The 18321-nt window shown below is 38.0% G+C and overlaps 1 protein-coding gene across 1 annotated transcript in view; it reads right to left on the minus strand.

The window, feature by feature from the left end:
• The window catches only part of CNTNAP2 (contactin associated protein 2), a gene marked incomplete at its 5' end in the record, with an annotated part of 1036243 nt that overhangs the window by 100445 nt on the left and 917477 nt on the right, over window positions 1-18321 (minus strand). Inside the window, one exon of the mRNA XM_082287522.1 lies at window positions 12702-12872. Within this exon, the coding sequence (XP_082143648.1) occupies window positions 12702-12872 (171 nt within the window). The remainder of the gene's footprint in view (window positions 1-12701; window positions 12873-18321) is intronic.

Consider the following 18321-nt stretch of genomic DNA (forward strand, 5'->3'; position numbering starts at 1 on the left):
TTTAGAAATAGCTCAGGTATCTCTCTAACATAGGGACTCATTGTACAGACTAGACACACTCTACATTTGCCTGTGGGTTACAAGTAAAATAAAGAAAAATGAAAATTTACACTCTTTTGAATCTTATGCAGTCATTCATGTAAGTATTGAGAAGGAAAAGTGAATGAGTAAAGCTATTGCTTTGGTTTCACAATTTTTAAGACCCACTTCTCACAGTAAATCCATCCACAAGATAAAATACAAGTGAGGCTCAGTGTGTCTCTGAAACTTAGAACAAGCTGATATTCTGTAGAGAATGACCAATCCATCTGGGTCTGATGCCAACACAGTGGAAACAAGGACAGGAAACCTGGGAAGAGTACAGACATGAAATGCAGCTGCGTAGGGAGGGGTGAGGAAGGCCAAGGTGAAACTGAACCTCACCCTGGCAAGGGATGCAAAGACTAACAGGAAGGGCTTCCACAGGTCTGTAAATCAGAAAAGGAAGGTCAAAGAAGGTGCACCCATCCCCGATGAACACTGGTGGAAGCCTGGTTACAATGGATGAGAAGGCTGAGGTACTCAACATCTATTTTGCTTAAGTCTTCAATGACAACCTTTCTTCCCACACCTCTTGAGTGGATGGACAGCAGGATGTGGACTGGGGGAGAAAAGTGCTTCCCACTGTAAGCAGAGATCAGGTTCATGACCATCTGAGGAACCTGAATGTGCATAAGTCTATGGGACCCAACGAGATGTTCTCCCAGAGTCCTGAGAGAATTGGCTGATGATAAGCCAGGCACAATTTTCTCTTGGTGAAGCTGTGTTGGCTGTCTCTAATCACCTCCCTGTCATGTATATGCCTTGACATAGCTTCCAGGAGGATCTGTTCTGTGATCTTACCAGGCAGAGAGTTAAGGCTGACCAGTAGCTTCCAGGGTTCTCTTTAACTTTTTCCAGTAATTGGGGACTTTGCCTGAGTGTCATGATATTTAAAATATCACAGAGCACAGTTTGGCAACTACAGTAGCAAATTCTCTCAGGACCATGGGATGCATCTTGTCAATCCCATGGCTCTGCGTTTGTTCAGGTTCCTCAGGTGATCTTGAAGCTGAGTTGGGTTGCAACGAGAGCAACTTTTTCCCCCAGTCCCCACCCAGATGTTCAGGATCTGAGATGTGTGGGAGGAGAGATTACCATATGTATTGGTAAAATAATACTTCCCTGCAAAAAAAGGAAACACCCTGACTCTTATTTGCATTACCATTCTGATGATATAACTGTAAAGTTAGTTTTAAATCCTAGTGATTCCAGACATTCTGTAACAGAATTACCGATTTCTCTCAGTGTAATTCTTGCTGCCTGGAGGAAATATTTTAAAACACATTTTACCTTCAGTCATAGGAAGTCTAGAAACATGTATAGAAAGGAGAAAGGAAATTAACTTCTAAATGAAAGGTAAAGGAATGAAAACATGTCTAGATGAATGGCTTTAACCATTAAAGGTTTGAAAGAAATTATAACACAATATTTAGAAGTGATACAAATAGTAATCCAAGTGTGCTTTTTCCCCAAAGACTAAAGAAACTAATTTATGGCGAAGAGAATTTATTCAATTCCTGTGCAATTTCATTAGGAATACATAACTCTTCAGAATGTCTGAAGTTTCTTATGACCTTTTCAGTTTGTTTTTATCCTGAAATTTTCAAAGTATCCTGCACACAAAAAAAAAAATCGTATCAGAATGAAAAATAAGGGAAAAGGCTTTGTTGAATTCAGGAAAGAGCACCCCCTAAAGCATCTATACTCATATTTTTGATCCTCATTTTCTCCACCATTTGGTCTGTAGCCTGAAGGCACTTGATTCAGTCTCTGCTGTGTGCAGTATCTACATCTGGCAGCTGTAAACTTGCAGTGACATTTCTTTGAGAATGGACAGGGAAGTAGATCTACTGAGAAATGTTGACCTGATTCAGCAAGAGCTGTTGTTTTCTTATGCATATGACTATGTTGTTACATTGTAAGACAAGATTGCACACAAATAAATTGTTTTGCTGTATATTTAAAAGCGGTGAACTTTAATGCATTATTGTCCTTCTTCCATCATGATACTTCAATATCTTCTTTTTGTAAGATTTACTACTGGACCAGTAATTTCAACAACTGGACAGACAATAAGTCTAAATTCTAGTTTCAGTTTACAGGAGCAAAGCATCTTTGGATTAATGGGAATTAAACATGTGAAAATAATTCTTTCATCATTTCATTTTATGACTGTTCAAACATATTTTCCTATATCTGTCTGTCTGACTGAATGACTTGCTGTTCTTTTGTTCTTTCATTGCCTGTGTTGGAATAGACTCTCTCTACTGTAATAACCTTTGCCTACTGTATCCATGCTGAGCCTTGAAATTCATTATCCTCACCTGAGGTTTTAATCTTAAATATTCAATATATACCAGTTGACTCAGAAGTACTGTACTACACTGCACCCAGGCTACCTGAAACTGCCCAAAAACTCTCCAGGTGCAAGGTAATAAAAAAAAAAAGGTCCTGGCTTCTCTCCCTTGTAGACAGACAGCAGTTCCCTTTCTACTGGCACACAAGCACTTACACAACTTGCAATATTTGGAAACGCATAGCTTTACTGGAGCTCATTATGAAGGGAAACCAGAACTCAGTAGAATACCTTTCTCATAATGAGTAAATATCTGTGTAAGGACAAAGATAAGGAGGGATTTGATTTTGGTAATAACTAAGTTATTTTATCTCACTTTCAAATAATCTCGACTGCCAATGAACCAATCAAACACAAATACCAGTCTTCCTACACAGTAGATTTGATTGCTTTGGGGGACAAAAAAAATTGCATTAAATGAAAGTATCAAATTTTCTCATGAAAGCTCATGGAAAGGTCAAATATGCCCTAAGAAGATAATTATTTATTATCACTATTTACTAATTACTTCAGTTATGCTAATTGCACTGCAGCTGTCTTGTAGATAAGCACTTGGAAGAAACTCCCATACTTTTATGGTTGTATTTTAGTTGATGCAGCAATTTTCAGCCATGGGCAGTAAGAACAAAAAAATACTGCATAACTGGGGAACCAAACCAAAGATGTGTGAAAGAACTTGTTTAAAGTCAAACATTAAATGGTTAGAGCAGGACTTGAAAAAATACCCACTTGCTTTAATTTTAAGGCAATAAATACAATTTCAGATCAGTGCTACCTCTCATCCAGCCAGCTCTCTTACAATAACTACTTAGCTGCCTGGAAAGAAGGAAGGAACAGGAACAGTGACTCATTGAAGGTCTGTTGATTCATCTCATGAGAGTTACTAATGCTTAAAAAAAATACAGCAGCAATATCTCCTGGTCTATTTTGTGACAGATGATTCACACAAAGGGAACCGTAGTCAGTGCACTGAGTGGAAAAGGGGAGGAGATGTGTGTTCTCCTGTCTGTAGTGGGTTATAATATACTTCATTATATCCTTTTAACTGCAGCACTTTACCATGAAACTGAATTGGTCCTATGCACCAGAAGGCAGCACAACAAGGGGGAAGCAGAGACATCAGAGCAGAGCTCTCCCATGCAGCATATAAAGGGTTTTGTGTAACTGGTAGTTATTTTTGTTGGATGAAAGGCAATATAAAAGCAGGTGGTAATGTTTATGACATCAGATTTTGTCTGAGCATGGTAAAGCATCAGAGAGGTTTTTGGAGAGGAGAGAGTGGCTTATTTTACTGTGAAAAATAGCTATGAATTTAACACAGTTCTGAAGCTGCTGAGCAATGTGTCTAAGTGCTTACAAATAGACAACGATATCAACAGCCCTCTTGAATATGTCACATTTGAATGTAATAAAAATCAGTCAAAATTGTAAATTGTGCATCATTATAGAAGTGGTAAGAGCCTGGTGCAGGTTTGAAAACTAGAGATCCAGACTGTCACTCTTCTGTGATGTGCTTTTATGAAAGCACATTCCCTGAGTCCTTTTCTTCTTCTGTGGTGCTTTCCTTATTCTGTAATTTGTTTATTAGCTGTAGGTTCTGCTGTGGACTGTGGCAAAGACTTGTAAAGGTGTTTAGGTGCCTGGGTGGCAGCTACTGAAAAACTTTTGCATCAGAGCAGGGGCTCATGATGATATGAATTTATTGATTTTTCTGCCTGGCTGTATAAGGTTTTTCATTTGTAGTGCCTCTTTTATAAGCAATTTTTCATGGCTATTTATTTCTCTGTGGCTGTCCAGGGTCACCATCAGGGTAAGGACTTTGTTGCACTATGCACTTTACTACCACAATAAAACAGGGCCATCCAAAAATATGACTCAATTTTAGTTTTAGTGTAGTAACTCTGTATATGAAAAGGGTGTGTGTGAGGGGGCAGGGTGGATGGACCCAGCTAACTGTGTCCCAGCTGACTCAAACTTTTATCAAAAGTTTGAGTCAAAGATTTTCTGCTCTGGAATATATCCTTGTAATAATTTATAGTTGCCAAAATCCAGGGTAGATTTCCCAAGATGGGAGAAGATATCTTTGGTATTGTTTGCTTTTTATCCTGCAGCAGGAAAAAGTATCTACTAAAAATGCAAACCAGAAGTATCATGAAGTTGTACAAAAATATGTTCTCAGAATTCATGGTAATTAGAGGTAGAAAACTTGATGCAGTGTGTGAGTGAGGGACCTCCTGCTTTAGCCACCTTTTGCGAACAATTCTGCTTGAGTATGTATGAGTCTCAGGAAATGTAAAGCCAACAGGAGACCTGTTGCTGTTTCCTGCTGTAGCAGTGGAAAACATAAAAGGGTGAGTGAGAGGATTTATGTATTTATAAAGCATTTGTTTCTAAGATTTCATACTAGCAGAGAGCTGTCTGCAGTGATTTGAGACAAAAAGCTCTATTTCAAAAACAAAGTCAAGACATTTAGATAAAGAGGATGTAAAAAGTCTAAATTATGCAAGATAGTGTTATGGCAGCCTTGTGATAGTAACTCCGTTCATGCTCTTAAAAAATAGATTACAGTTTTATTAACTTTTAAACAAAATTTTACATGAAGTTTTTCTTTCCTTTTACAACATAAGAAATTATATGTGTGCAAAGTTTCTAAACAAAAAGTTGTGAGCAGAAATATTCATTTTTCTTGTCCTCAGAACAACTGTAGTTAGGCAAGATAGAAAGAAAGAGCCCAAACTTAACATGATTTGAAAATGAATTAATTTCCATCATGATTTAAACTGATTTTTTTTAAACTACCATTTGAACCATAATGAAATTCTGCAAAGTGTTAGGAAAATCTGTGGCCAAAACTCTATATGAATATTTAGCATCCACCTACAAACACCTAGGGAGAAAATAATTATATTTACTTGAATCAGTCTGTTGTCATAATTTGAATTAATCATCCGCATAAATATTTTAAGCACCATGGATACAATTTTATTATTATTAAAAACACCTCCACTTTCATTAAATCTAATCGTCTAGTCACAGAAAATCTTTTTCTACCTTAAAACTGAATTGCCTTGGTAAAACCAATAAAGACTAATTTAGAATTTCAATAGACTGAACAATTGCCAGCACTTTATCTAAGAAGTTCGACTTAAAGAAAAAAAGTAGTTTTCAGAGTACCAAGATTCTGTTTATTCACTAACAAGAATGATTCTCAAAAGTATCTAAATAATTTAGGACCAGAGGACGCATTGGATTCAGGCCACATGGCCTCGGGAAACAATGAAGCTTGGTTGGACCCTTTCAGATTTCCTCATGCATGGCATTTCAATTTATGGCATGGTGTTGATGTTTTGGATTAAAGAGAAACGTGACAGTGACAAAAGACAGTCAGGTCGTCGCGTGTGTCCTCCCCCTCCCCTCCTTTCTGATGGGCAAAGAGGTTTGTCCTAAGATGAGAACACCAGGTGGAAATTGCAGGAGGAACTGTCTGGATGCTCTCATAATCTATATATTCTTGAGATGGGGAAGCTGAGATATTTGTGTTTGCCTTTGGTACACATCAGCCTGCATAAGGGTATAAAATGATGAGAGTTTTTTGGTGACTTTTTACTTCAAACTGCATGAAATTACAAAGAATATGTAAACTAATGGAATTACCATAACTTTAGTGACTTAGTGACCAGATTTTACCCTGCAGTCGATCAAGATAAGACTGCAAATAAAATCAGCAAGTGAAATAGACATCATTAGACTAATAGACATCAATAGACTAATGTGAGGCAGAACACAAACAATATGAAAGCATATAATGGATTTACCAAAGTCAACACAATGGAGATCCTTCTTTGATCAAAAAGACCCTCTGGTTTTTGGAAGAAGAGAATTGTTACAGATTTAGCATATTTGATTTTCTTCCAAAAAGAGCAGACATGGAAAACAGAATTGCAGAGATTGTTGATGAGATGGATGAAGTATTGGTCATCAGAAAATTAGAGGACCTCTAATTTGGTTTGGGTCAAGTAACATTTAGTATTATGATGAATACCTTTGCACAGGAAGTCAGTATATGGCTATTTTTTTTTTTTTTTTTTTGCCAGTAACACAAAGTTGGAGAGGTCAGAAAATAATACATAACAAACAGTATCCCAGTATAATCAGGCAAAAATTCCTAGGACAAGTGGGCAGCGTAAGAATTAATGTCATTGTAGAGGGCACTGGTAAACCATTATCAGAATTAATGTGGATAGTTTTGATTACCTGTGTTTAAGAAAGAAGAATTCTAGGTGCAATGAGTAGGCAGAACCTTATTAGCATAACCAGAGAACAGAACAAGAGGAAGTATCTTATGAAAAGAGATTATGTGAGTTTGTCTTGCTTAATATAGCAATTAAAAGCTGAGAGAAGATATGATTGCACCATAAATATACAAGGGGAGAGTAAATACTAGGAGGTGAAAACAATTAGTTCAGCCAAAGAACAATACTGAAACAAGAATGCATGGCTATAAAGAAAAGATGCAAATCGAACTGTTAAGAATTAGAAGACATCTGAAAAACAGAGATGTGAGTCTGAAACAGTTGTCCAGCTGGCAAAGATTCAAACTATTTTCAGTGGAGAGTTGCATACATTTAGGGAGCTAGACACAAGTTATGCATTGTGGTTGTCTGAGACTGTGAGGATCTAAATTCAAGGACCCAGGGGGTTTGTTTCTGTCATATGCCTATAACATCTGGCAATTTTGTGTAGCGTAGTAGATGTTTACTTTCTGCAGAAAAATGATTAGCACACATGAAGAAGGTAACAAAGCCTCTGCAGTGTCAGCAAGTAGCATGAAGTAGACTGGAAATAAGGACAAAGACCTGAGATGAACTACTGGGTGGTAGTGCCAGCAATGGTTTGCCATGTGCTCCATGTTTTTAGTTCAAAGCAAAGTCAGCCATGCTCTTTGAATGCCAACCAGTTCCCACCTTGAACTTTGTGTGAGCTGTAACTGATTTATAAGACACTGCACATAAAATGACTTTTAAAGTGGCATTTATGGCAATGAGAGAGGCGTCCAATCACCCTTGAAAGGAGAGTGGTAATGCTGAGGGGATGCACTGTGTAGTGAAAGGTCATGAATGCCATACTGACATTGAAGGAGACCAAAGTAAAGCAACCTGTAACTATAATCTGACGGAGTCCAAGCCAGTTACAGAAGAGTTACTGATGGCATTCATTTCCCCACAGCCCCGTGCCTAAGATTTTCTACTGGTCAGTTTGAGCCCGTTCCCCAGCTGGAATGTTTATTTGCTGCCTTTGGCTTGCTCTCACACGTGACAGGCTGGGCACCCATCCCCATCTGCTAATTTGGAACTGAGGTGGAAAATTTGGGACAGAGGTGGAACTGGTCTTCTCAGATGAGTCATCAATTGCTGTGTTGAATATCAGGCATTTCTTCATCACCTGCCTCATCTGAAACAGAATCTTGTCTTTCAAAGAATGGTGCTTGCAGTTCTTCAGACCAGGTTTTCTTTTTGTTTGTTTGAAGCCTTCATATTGTCCTGGAGTAGGAAGAGAATTTGCAAGCACTGCTGTAAAAACCTTTGGGTCATAAATTTCCCTGAAGAAATGGAATGTTTTTCCATTTAATTTAATAACTTCTTGTGGGCCTCTGAGATGAAGAGATTCCTCAGTGTCCTATGCATTCTTTGACATGTGGCTAATGCTACATGCTTTCCTAGGGCAGTGTTTTACAGAAAAGTGACCTTCTTCTAGGAAAACAAAATAACAACTCAATTAAAAAGAAAAATGAAGGCCACACCAGTTTCCCTACTGAGGTGAAAAACCAAGCAGTGGAAAACGTAAGCTGCATTTACTTTAACATGTGGGACTTTGAGCATCATGTGGAAAACTCATTCATATGGTAGAATTGCATTTTAGGATGCCTCTGGAGAAAGACGTGATGGTATTATTAAAATTTGTAAGAAAATATATAAATCAGTCATGTTAGAGCATTCAGTATGGAGGAATGAATGCTGTCTGGGCAGAAGCAAGCAGCCATGGGAATCATGGTCCCTAGTCTGTCACTGTTTCTTGTCTGATTCTAGAGGAGTTACTTATGTCTCAACCAACTAGTGTAGAAACAGCTGAGCACCAGAAGCAGCACGGGACTTTCCATGTGCAAGTGTCAGGTGTTAGACTCCTGTGAGTATCCTCTGTCCACAGAGCAAGTACGCCCATCCTGAAGCCATGCCACTGCTCTCATTAGCAAGCTACTCCATATGATCCCTTTCACAGCTGCCAAGTTCAGTGATCACTCCTTGGGGAGACTTTTAGGGCACTTTTAGGGGTTATCAGCCAAGTAGCATCCCTGAATGCAGTGGTTATAAATGTTCCTAGCATTTTACAAAAAATAATAAGAAAGATCTTTCCTCTCTTACATGTTAATGCCAGGATCAAACACAAGCTGACCTTTATCTCTAAGCCTCATTTTTTTTCTTTTCTGTTGCTAAAGTGACTTGCTATTTACTTACTTCAGAACAGTAACAGTGAGACACAATTCATTAGGGTCTGTGACATGCTTGGAGGTGCTGGGTGAGAGGAGCTACAGAAGTGAGCAGAATGTCTTTTTCATTAGAATTATTTGACAGTGTCATTGAGACAGTTTTCTGGAAACAGTGATGATACATGCTTCTTCCCAAATTACCACAAATATGCCCCTTCAAAATTTGCTTTCAGGAATACATCTTTTCCAAAACTTGTGATATCTCTCAAACAGAAAATTCAAATGTGATCTATTTGACAAACATCTCAGGTATGAAGTAGCTTCATTTTCATAGTCATAACACTAAAGTCCTCAAGTCCATATTTCATAGATGTACAAAACCATGTAGGAAAGCTCTAAAAGAGAAAGCATCCTCTCTTTCTCACTCTAAAAACCAGTTTTAATTTTAAAAACATCTGGAAATTTTGACCAGATATGAATGGTTTCTGGAAGCCCTGCCTTACAGAAAAATTAATACCTTATTCAACTACCACCTTTCTAAGCAATCCTAGCCATTGTCAGCTGACTAGCCAGCTATGAAAATAGATTTATTGGTGTATGTAAAAACTGAGGCTTCAGGTAATTCTACATCTCTGTCAGCTGCTCCATGAATGGTGACAAGTACAAGCCTGCCAGAGGAGTTGCTTGATAAATGGAATAGCTAATGACTTCAGCCACATTCATAGTAGCATTTTATCCCTGTTTTTTTCTTGACAGACTTCCTTGTCAGCTGTTTGGAAAAGCTGTTTCTGAAATCAGAGAAACACGGTCTTCCCTTCCTTCCTGTATCCCCCCTCTCCTCAGAGATGGCAATCTGGGGCTTTGCTGAAGGCACATGAAGTTACTCTTCAAAATACTGCAAATGTCACCTCTTTTTCATATGAATCCGGAGAGTTAGAAAATCTGGGCAATTAGACCCCAAGACAACATAAGACTTAAGAATTATTAGACTCAAAGACAGCATGACAGTAAAATAATTTAATGAGTGTTCCTAGTAACAACTTTTGTGTTCAGAATAAAACATGCAAACTCCTTTCTAAAGACTTGAAGCTAAGAATTTTAATAGACTGAATGATTTGCTTCCCTAATGCTCTCACCAAGTGCAGCAAGCTGATTAAAACACTGGATACTGTAGAACCTTTCAGTTCCTGGTCTCTAGAGCTAAGCTTATACATCATTAACCATATGTTATAGGTACACACAGGTATTTTACACATAAGGGAAAAAGGATATAGAATTTGTACTTGCAGGACACTGATTTTAGCATTTTCCTTTTGGAACGGTAAAAAGTAAAGAAATCAAGAAGAGGCTTTGTAGGAAGTCATCCTTCTCCAATGAGAACTGTACGTGTATGAGAAGGCAATGAACAGACAAAAGCAATCCACTGGGTGAAGCACAATAGCTTTCAATAAATATGTGGTGATGGTCATTGTGTAAAAAACCTTAAATACAAAATAGCTGTTCTATTAGAGAATGTGATGGGCTAGCTAAAAAGCAGCTTGCCATAGGAAAGCTTCTTCAGTTTGGTGATAATTCTGTAATTACCTTACTAACTTAAATTTATGTTCCTATTAAGAAATGAATTCACATATTAATTTTACAGGACTTCTGTAAAGGGGAAACAGACTTTTAAGAAGCAGCAGGGTCAACTGTACAGCCATGTAAGGTACCTCTGAAATTCTGAAACTTAACTTTTCATTTAAATGAATTCCAGAAAACTGTAAGTGCAGACTAGAACAAAACACCCCTGAAAAATATGTAAAACAAACATTCATTAATAAATGTGTAATTCAGAAGAGACGGTGAGTTTCTCTTTGTTACTAAACCCACAGTGTTCAAAGCTTTTTCAGCTGTGACCTGTAGAACACTTAAGTCATAGAAAGGCCTTCTCCCGGGGCTCTGAAAATTTCAAGCAATAGTTTCCAGAGAGAACGGGTAGAGTGAATGCAGTGATATTGAATGATCTGCTTTGTACTTTTTAGCAAATACAGTCTGCATAGTTCTTACAGTTGTTTTATGTCTTCCGGATGATATTTCAACTTCTTCCATCAAGAATTTATAATCTAAAGTTTAGATTCAGGGACATGAGGCAGAGGTTGAATTTATGCATATGCCAGGTCGCAGAAAAGTCAGCGGATCTCAAGCATAGGTTTAAAATTAAAGTCCTGTTTAATGGTACTCTGAGAACACTGCCACTTTCTTGAACTCATACATCTATTCAGAGAGCCACTGCAGCATGATTATTATTTCCCATGAACCAAGTTAAAAATAACTTTTTTGCTGTCAAGTCACCTTTATACACTGATATTGTCACTTTTTAGCTAAGCGAGCAACAGCATGGTTGGTCTGATTGCAGTGGCTGAGAACACCTTCCATAAAGTAGAAGAGCAAGAAGCTCTGAAGATGCCCACCTCAGCTGACTGTAAGTACTACTTAAGTTCAAAGGGAAATTAGAAGTAGCTGCCACTTTACTATTAAAAGGCTTTGCCCCTTGGTAAAGCAAGTAAGACTATTCCCTGTGACTCAATAGGAGCTATTTTGATTTGCGCAACTTGCAGATTAGAGAAATTGGATTAATCAACATGAACTATATTTGTTGTAGAAAGAAAGAAAAAAAGGCACCCAAATGGAACTTGGCATTTTATTTTCCTGGAGGGAAAAATTTAAATGCATTTTAAAGGAGCCTCTTGATGATTCCTAAATTTCTACATTCTGATTTTTGTGTTTAAACTTTGGAAAGTGTTGAAAATGGCCGTTTGTTTAAAAATTAGATGTCTATACATCTAATCTGCATAAAAAATAGATTACTTAGGGTCCATAAGCCAATTGCTTCACTTTCAACATTAATGACTCACTGACTTTTGTGCATCAACATTTAGATCTGGGTCCTTGGCATCCATGAGTAGCTGCTGCAGCAAAAGGAAGCCCACATGCTTTTCCCAGTGCCCCAGAGCTGGAGAGCAGGGAGGCTGTAATGTGTTGCTAGAGGCTGTAATAACAGCCACACATCTCACAGAGGGCCTCTTGCTGCTCCCGTTCATGGCAGGGTCAAGGGAGAACAAAGGAGGCATAAAACATGTTTCCCACTAATTCAACTGCTTCAATTCCACTAAGCAGAATTCAGGTGTGGCTGAGGATTTCAGCACCTTCTTTGGAAAGTTTGCCCCTGGGCCATTAAAAATGGTTTAAATAATAAAATTGACTTGCCTCTTGGTATCATTATACCCTCTTTCTCAGATCAGCGATTTTATTAACGGATAATGCTGATAAAGATTTATTTTTATGGGATTTTTTATGGCTTTTAAATATCATATGCAAGTTTTCAGCTCTTTGGCTCCTTGCAGTGCTGATTAGGATGGTCTCTTTTTTTTCTTTCTTCCCTCTGTTTCCAAAGCAACCATGAAGTAAAATAGAAAAACACACAGAGCTGAAGATATAAATTTTTAAGGAATAATTCTGACATGCAATTTTGAAACCCCTTTTCAGGTCAGTGTCATTTTTGTAATTGATGTTACCAGTTCTATTCTTCTTTGTATTTTCCCCTCAATAAACAATCCCAATATACTTCAAGCACTCCTCTCACAAAAGGCAATTTGAAAATATGTCAAGCAGCTTGATTTGGGAGTTTTTCCAGGATTTAGAGAGCTTACACATTTTACTGAATGGTAAACATTTTTTTAAACCTACTCAACATAAACCCAATTCAGGTGCCAAGAATAGTAATAGGAAGCGTATACTTACATTTCAACTCCAGTTTGATGAAGTCAGTGTTCCCCAGATTCTCAAGAAACACCCCATCTGAGGCCGACGTTTTGAAGTAGAAAGAGATGTCTGCACTGGTTTCCCCTTGGAAGGTGGAGAAGTGGAGGTAAGATGATGAAGTAATGAAAGAAGCTGCGTTCCAGTAATTCCCTGCAGAGGATAGACAGGAAAGACATGTTTCAGTGCTCCCCTGAGGCTGTTGGAAAAGGTGAAGATTTTAATGTCCATATATGCTACAGTGCTGTCTATGCTGAAGGAAGAACCCCAAGAATCAAGCAAGAACCTTGACGCTTGCTACCTCATTTTTTGTTTTTCTGGGCATGGTGTTCAGATTTCAGAAAATAGAGCATGTTAATGGTAAATTTATTCCCAAGCTCTGAATTTATCATATCCAGTCATACTCAAATGTGTTGTTATTATATGTTTAGTATAGTAACACTGAACTCATGGGAGATCAGAGACAGGGGCAAAACACTAATTTGGTGACTGCCTCAGTTCAGGCACGTGTTTTGCTTTCATATTTTGCTTCACGTGTGGCTTACCTATCTTCAAAATTATTCTACACAGCTACACCCCCTCCTTCTGAAAATGTAGCCATGTCTATTAGAAGTCTATTAATATATATCACAGGAAAAAGCCAGTAAATGAAGCTAAGCAATACAGACAAAATTAACATATGCACCTAATAGTCCCCTAGTACTTTCCCCCTGGAGAAATATAATAATTAATAACATCCACGAACTATTACTGTACTTTAGCTACAATGACAGTCAAATTCAGTGCAAGGTAGCTTTACCATGCAAAAATAAGTCATAAGATAAAAGAGCAGGTAAGATTCTCTTAATAAGAAGATCATAAGATTCATAAGAGAAGGCTTTGGGGTGACCTAATTGCTGCCTTTCAGTACCTGAAGAGGTACAAGAAAGGTGAAAAGGGACTTCTTACAAGGGCATTCAGTAACAGGACAAGGAGGAATGGCTTCAAACTGATAGACAGTAGGTTTAGATTAGATATTAGAAAGAAATTCTTTACTGTGAGGGTGATGAGGCACTGGAACAGGTTGCCCAGAGAAGCCATGTATGCCCCATCCCTGGAAGTGTTCAAGGACAGGCTGAATGGGGTTCTGAGCAACCTGGTCTAGTGGAAGGTGCCCCTGTCCACAGCAGGGATGTTGGAACTAGATGATCTTTAAGGTCTCTTCCAACCCAGGCCATGCTATAATAATTCTATGACGAAGATATAGGTGATACAGTGAGCCAATGAGAGACTGAAACAGCTCATTCTAGTTTCATCACAATGCTTATGTATCCAATTTCAGAAATTTGTTAGAGAATATCACTCATTATGTCACCACATCTGAGTCCTTCATACTCCAGCTAATAAACACAATAATAAACTACTTTCTATTTCAGTCAAAAGTCCCAGATGTTGGTTTTCCATTGTTTGATTACTAAAGTAGGTGATAAGGTTATTATTTGTCTGGTTAGCACTGGATGAATATGAATGAGGATGGCTGAAGCTTCAGAAGCTCAGCTATGCTTATATATTACACTACTGGCCCACACCCACATCAGATGTTTTATTATTTGTGTAATTATTAATTTCTATTAAAATTTAAATTGAACATCTTTCCATATAAATACATGCATACTCTTGCCTTCCATAGTACCATTCCATACCCTCCATTTAATTCTGCCTCTCTCAAGGATGCAGAGTATTTGGAAAAAGAAGCCACTTTCCATTTACTTCAATGCATCCCAGGAGGAAAGTTGTAATTGAGATTTTGTGTGTGTATATGTATAAACACACATGTGAACAGTGAAAATGGGAAGAAATGGGCATTGATAAAACAGATATGGGTTTGTAAATTAACCAGTTAGGCTAGATCAGATAGTTTTCAACATGTATTACTATTTACCCTACTTATAAAAACCAGTAATTTCCAGGTTGAGTGTTACTAAAGATTTCTATAGAAATGTCAATAATATCTTCATATCATAAACCTGCCTGGGCAAGAAATACCTGCTCATTATTTGCAAGGTTGTTCTCAAAAACATACCTAGTGCTAAAGCAGCACAGATAAAAAAGGTCTCAAATTTTATTTTCATTCATGGTCTCAGGTCTCTTTATCTCTCACTTTTGAAAGAGCTCCCTCAAATATTAGGGCTGCTTATAGTCTAGATGCATGAGTGCTTTGTCAATAATCTCTTAATACAGGGTCCAGATGGACTTTGTATATGCTTTTCTACTTGCAGATGTACCTGGATATCTCCATTTTCTTTTCCTGGGAGCTACAGATATGCTAGCTGCTGGCAGACCCTCAAAAAAGATTTTATTCCATGTGCTGAATAAACTCACATGACACAAGTGGGACTCAGACAAAAAGTCAGGAATACATTAATACAATCTCTGTTCAGGAGCTAATTTAGCTGCCCTGAATAACCTTGTAGAAATGCTTGCATGTCTTTGTAGCTTAAATTAGTATTTTAGATCTCTTGCTTTACATTCTCTGAATATTACCAAATTTATTAGCTTAAAAAATGAAGAACATGTGACTAGTAAAATTGCTGTGAGTGTGAGAGCTACAAAATTCAAGTACTATTGCAGACAAATCTCTCTTCAGTGAGAAAGGCTTCCCAGCCACTTCGCTTCACCAAATGAGACCAATACAGTATATTATTATGATTAATATTGCAATAAAGTAAATAAGAGTAGGAGCTGCTATATGAAACAGCTATACATTTTTCAGTATTATATTTATATCCTTTTAATTATCTTGAAAACCTGAAACCATGAAATGCAATTTGACATAGACTTGGTCTGCAATGCTGGGACACTCTGAGTTAAATCCTTAACTGAGGGAGCGCATAACCAAAGTGCTGGTTTGGTTTTACAGGGAAGTAATTTTCAGCTGTATGTGACCAGTCAGACATTTCAGAGTTCTTAGTATTGGTGTTGTTTGTGGGTTTATCCAGCATAGTCCAGCCCCAAGGCTGCAAGAAGGACTGCTGCTACTGGGTGTGACTGCAGGGTCAGATAGGCGGGTGGGTTTAGATGGAACCTTCATCACCTTCTTATTGAAACAAAATGAAGCTATTTTTATTTAGAGCTACATCCATCCTGCTGAAGAGGTCCATCTCAAAGGATTTTACATTTAATTCAAAATGGTATGATTTGACTTTGCAGAAATCCTTGGCTGCAAATGTTATTGGTGAGAGGATAAATACAAACAATGCAGAGAGAATGGGAGAATCTGCACCTTGAGAGACACATTTTCAAAGACTATTCATGAGAAATTCCTATAAAGATAAAATCATGTTTTTGCACTCTAGTATACATTCATCCCAAAGCACTTTCAGGGGAAAAAGACTTTTTATTAAGAGTACAATAGAAATGCTTTGCTCAACATAAATAATGATATTTATCATAAAATGATATCTTTTGATAAGAAAGGGGGTCCCTAAGGAAATACTGTATAAAAATCCACTTTACACACATTATTACAGTTTCTTGCTAGGAACTTTTATCAGTCACTATGCCTCAAAATTTCTTTGGTACATTGTCACAATTCTTTCCTCAAGTGGTTTGAACGTATTGATCCTACAGGCATTTTTCTCCCACTCTAGGCTGACAAGCTGTAGATGGAGAAAACTGGGACTGGAACTTAAAACACAGAGTGGAGGTATTGCAGGAGGAATATCAGACTAAGAGAAGGGAGAAGGTAGGAAAGGGATTTTATTTAGAATGAACTCTATAAATGATAAGTTTTTAATTTATAAAAATACCAGAGTCTAAGCAGGATTTTTATTGTATTATCTGAAATACATAATAATTTTACTTTCTTCTATGTAATCTCAGCTCTAATTCTGTAATGAAGGCCACGTTTTAAACTTGCTTAGTTTTTAAATTTGATTTAAACCAATTAAACAGGTACAGAGCATGCTGCTGTCATGGAAGCACAAATACAAATCAATCAAGGCACCAGACAAGCCTTTTAAGATGTTTGCAACTCAAGATAAATGTGGATATCCCCAAGACATGGCTGTGTTTCTCATAAAATTGCATGTTTCTTGGTGATGGCCTCAGGACACAGGGCACACACAGGCAGGCAAGGGAATTGCTGACCATAGCACCAGAGGAAACTGTCCTGGATGTTTGCCTGGATCCAAGCAGGAATCAGAGCCATAGTTGAGAGAGGTGCTTCAGTGCACCAAGTAACACTGTAATTCTGTTTTCAATTTGTGTCAAGGTTGCTCACAGCTCTGCTTCTCTGCTCTGAAAATTAAAATCCAGCTGGTTAAGGTCCTGCAAAACACTCTTACTGCTTTCTCATTAGTTTTCCTAACCCTGAGTTACAGTGTTCTTTGTAAATTATATGGTACAAAGTGTCTCTTCTACTGGTCCATAAAGATTCAGCCTCTGACAGAAGGCTGCGCTATAATTAGAAAGGTATAATTTTAACAAGAACAGGGATAGTCTGTAGCCACAAGAAACCACCCCTACCACAAAAAAATAATGAGAAGGGACATCTGAAATCTCAGATAAAAAGCTGAACTGAGACTTGAAGATTTTTCCCATGAAGTCCCACCTCAGTGAGAAGGAAGGAGACCCATAATACTGACAGGGACAAACACACATTGTCCTGAGTTATGCAACATGGACAGATATCTTTTAATGTCTGGCAGCTCTGTAACTTGAAAACAGAGTCACTGGCCTTATAGTAATCAGCCTTTCAGCTTCTTCCTTGCAATATTTTTGTTCAGAGCTCCCTTGCTGGCTCCCATCAATATCTTCTTTCTTAGCATGATTGAAATTCATGCTTTAACACCATCAATTTCACTTTTACATTTAAACCCCATTGAAATGGATAATGGCAATACCAGAACTGTAAAAGACATCAGTGCTTTTAGCCCTGCTAGGCAATCGCACTAGAGAATGAATGCTGCAGTGTCAGGCAGCTCTTATGTATTACAGTAGACCAAAAACCTCCAGGGCCCTCATCTGCAGCAAAACAGATTTTCTATCAAAACCATTATGTGAATAAAATGTAAGAATAGTTTTCTATTTCAGAGAAGATGGATGTGTGAATGGAAAACTGTTCTGGCACAAAGTAATGGATTGAGATTATCCATACAATTATGCTCAACAAATCAAGTTGGTGGGGCTTTTTTCCTTTCTTCTTTTTCCATTCTGAGAGAGGAACATATGCATGCATACAGAGCAGTCTGGGTATCAGTACAGCAACAATCACACCTTTGACTCAAGTCTTCAGATCCATTCAGAGTGGAACTGGCTGTAATGAAAATCAAATTTGCTGTTGGACTTTCTATTTGAAAAGTCAAAGAAAATTGGCAGTGTTTCTTGCACTGAGTTGTACTTTATTGTGAAAGATGTAACCATGACCTCAAAGCAGGGCAGGCACTTTTCTGTCATCAGTGCTAATGTTAGCAGAGCTGAGATCACAGCTTCAGTCTGAGCAGGAGGGAGGGGGGGCGTTGGGGACAGGAGAGCAAGGATGCCAAGTCGTCAGTATTCTCTCCTTTGCTGGGAGGACTACAATGCCAGTGGCTTCCTCCTGACTGAAAGATCTGCTTGGTGT

Source organism: Coloeus monedula, assembly GCF_965178545.1.
Source record: "Coloeus monedula genome assembly, chromosome: 1".
Classification (NCBI taxonomy): Eukaryota; Metazoa; Chordata; class Aves; order Passeriformes; family Corvidae; genus Coloeus; species Coloeus monedula.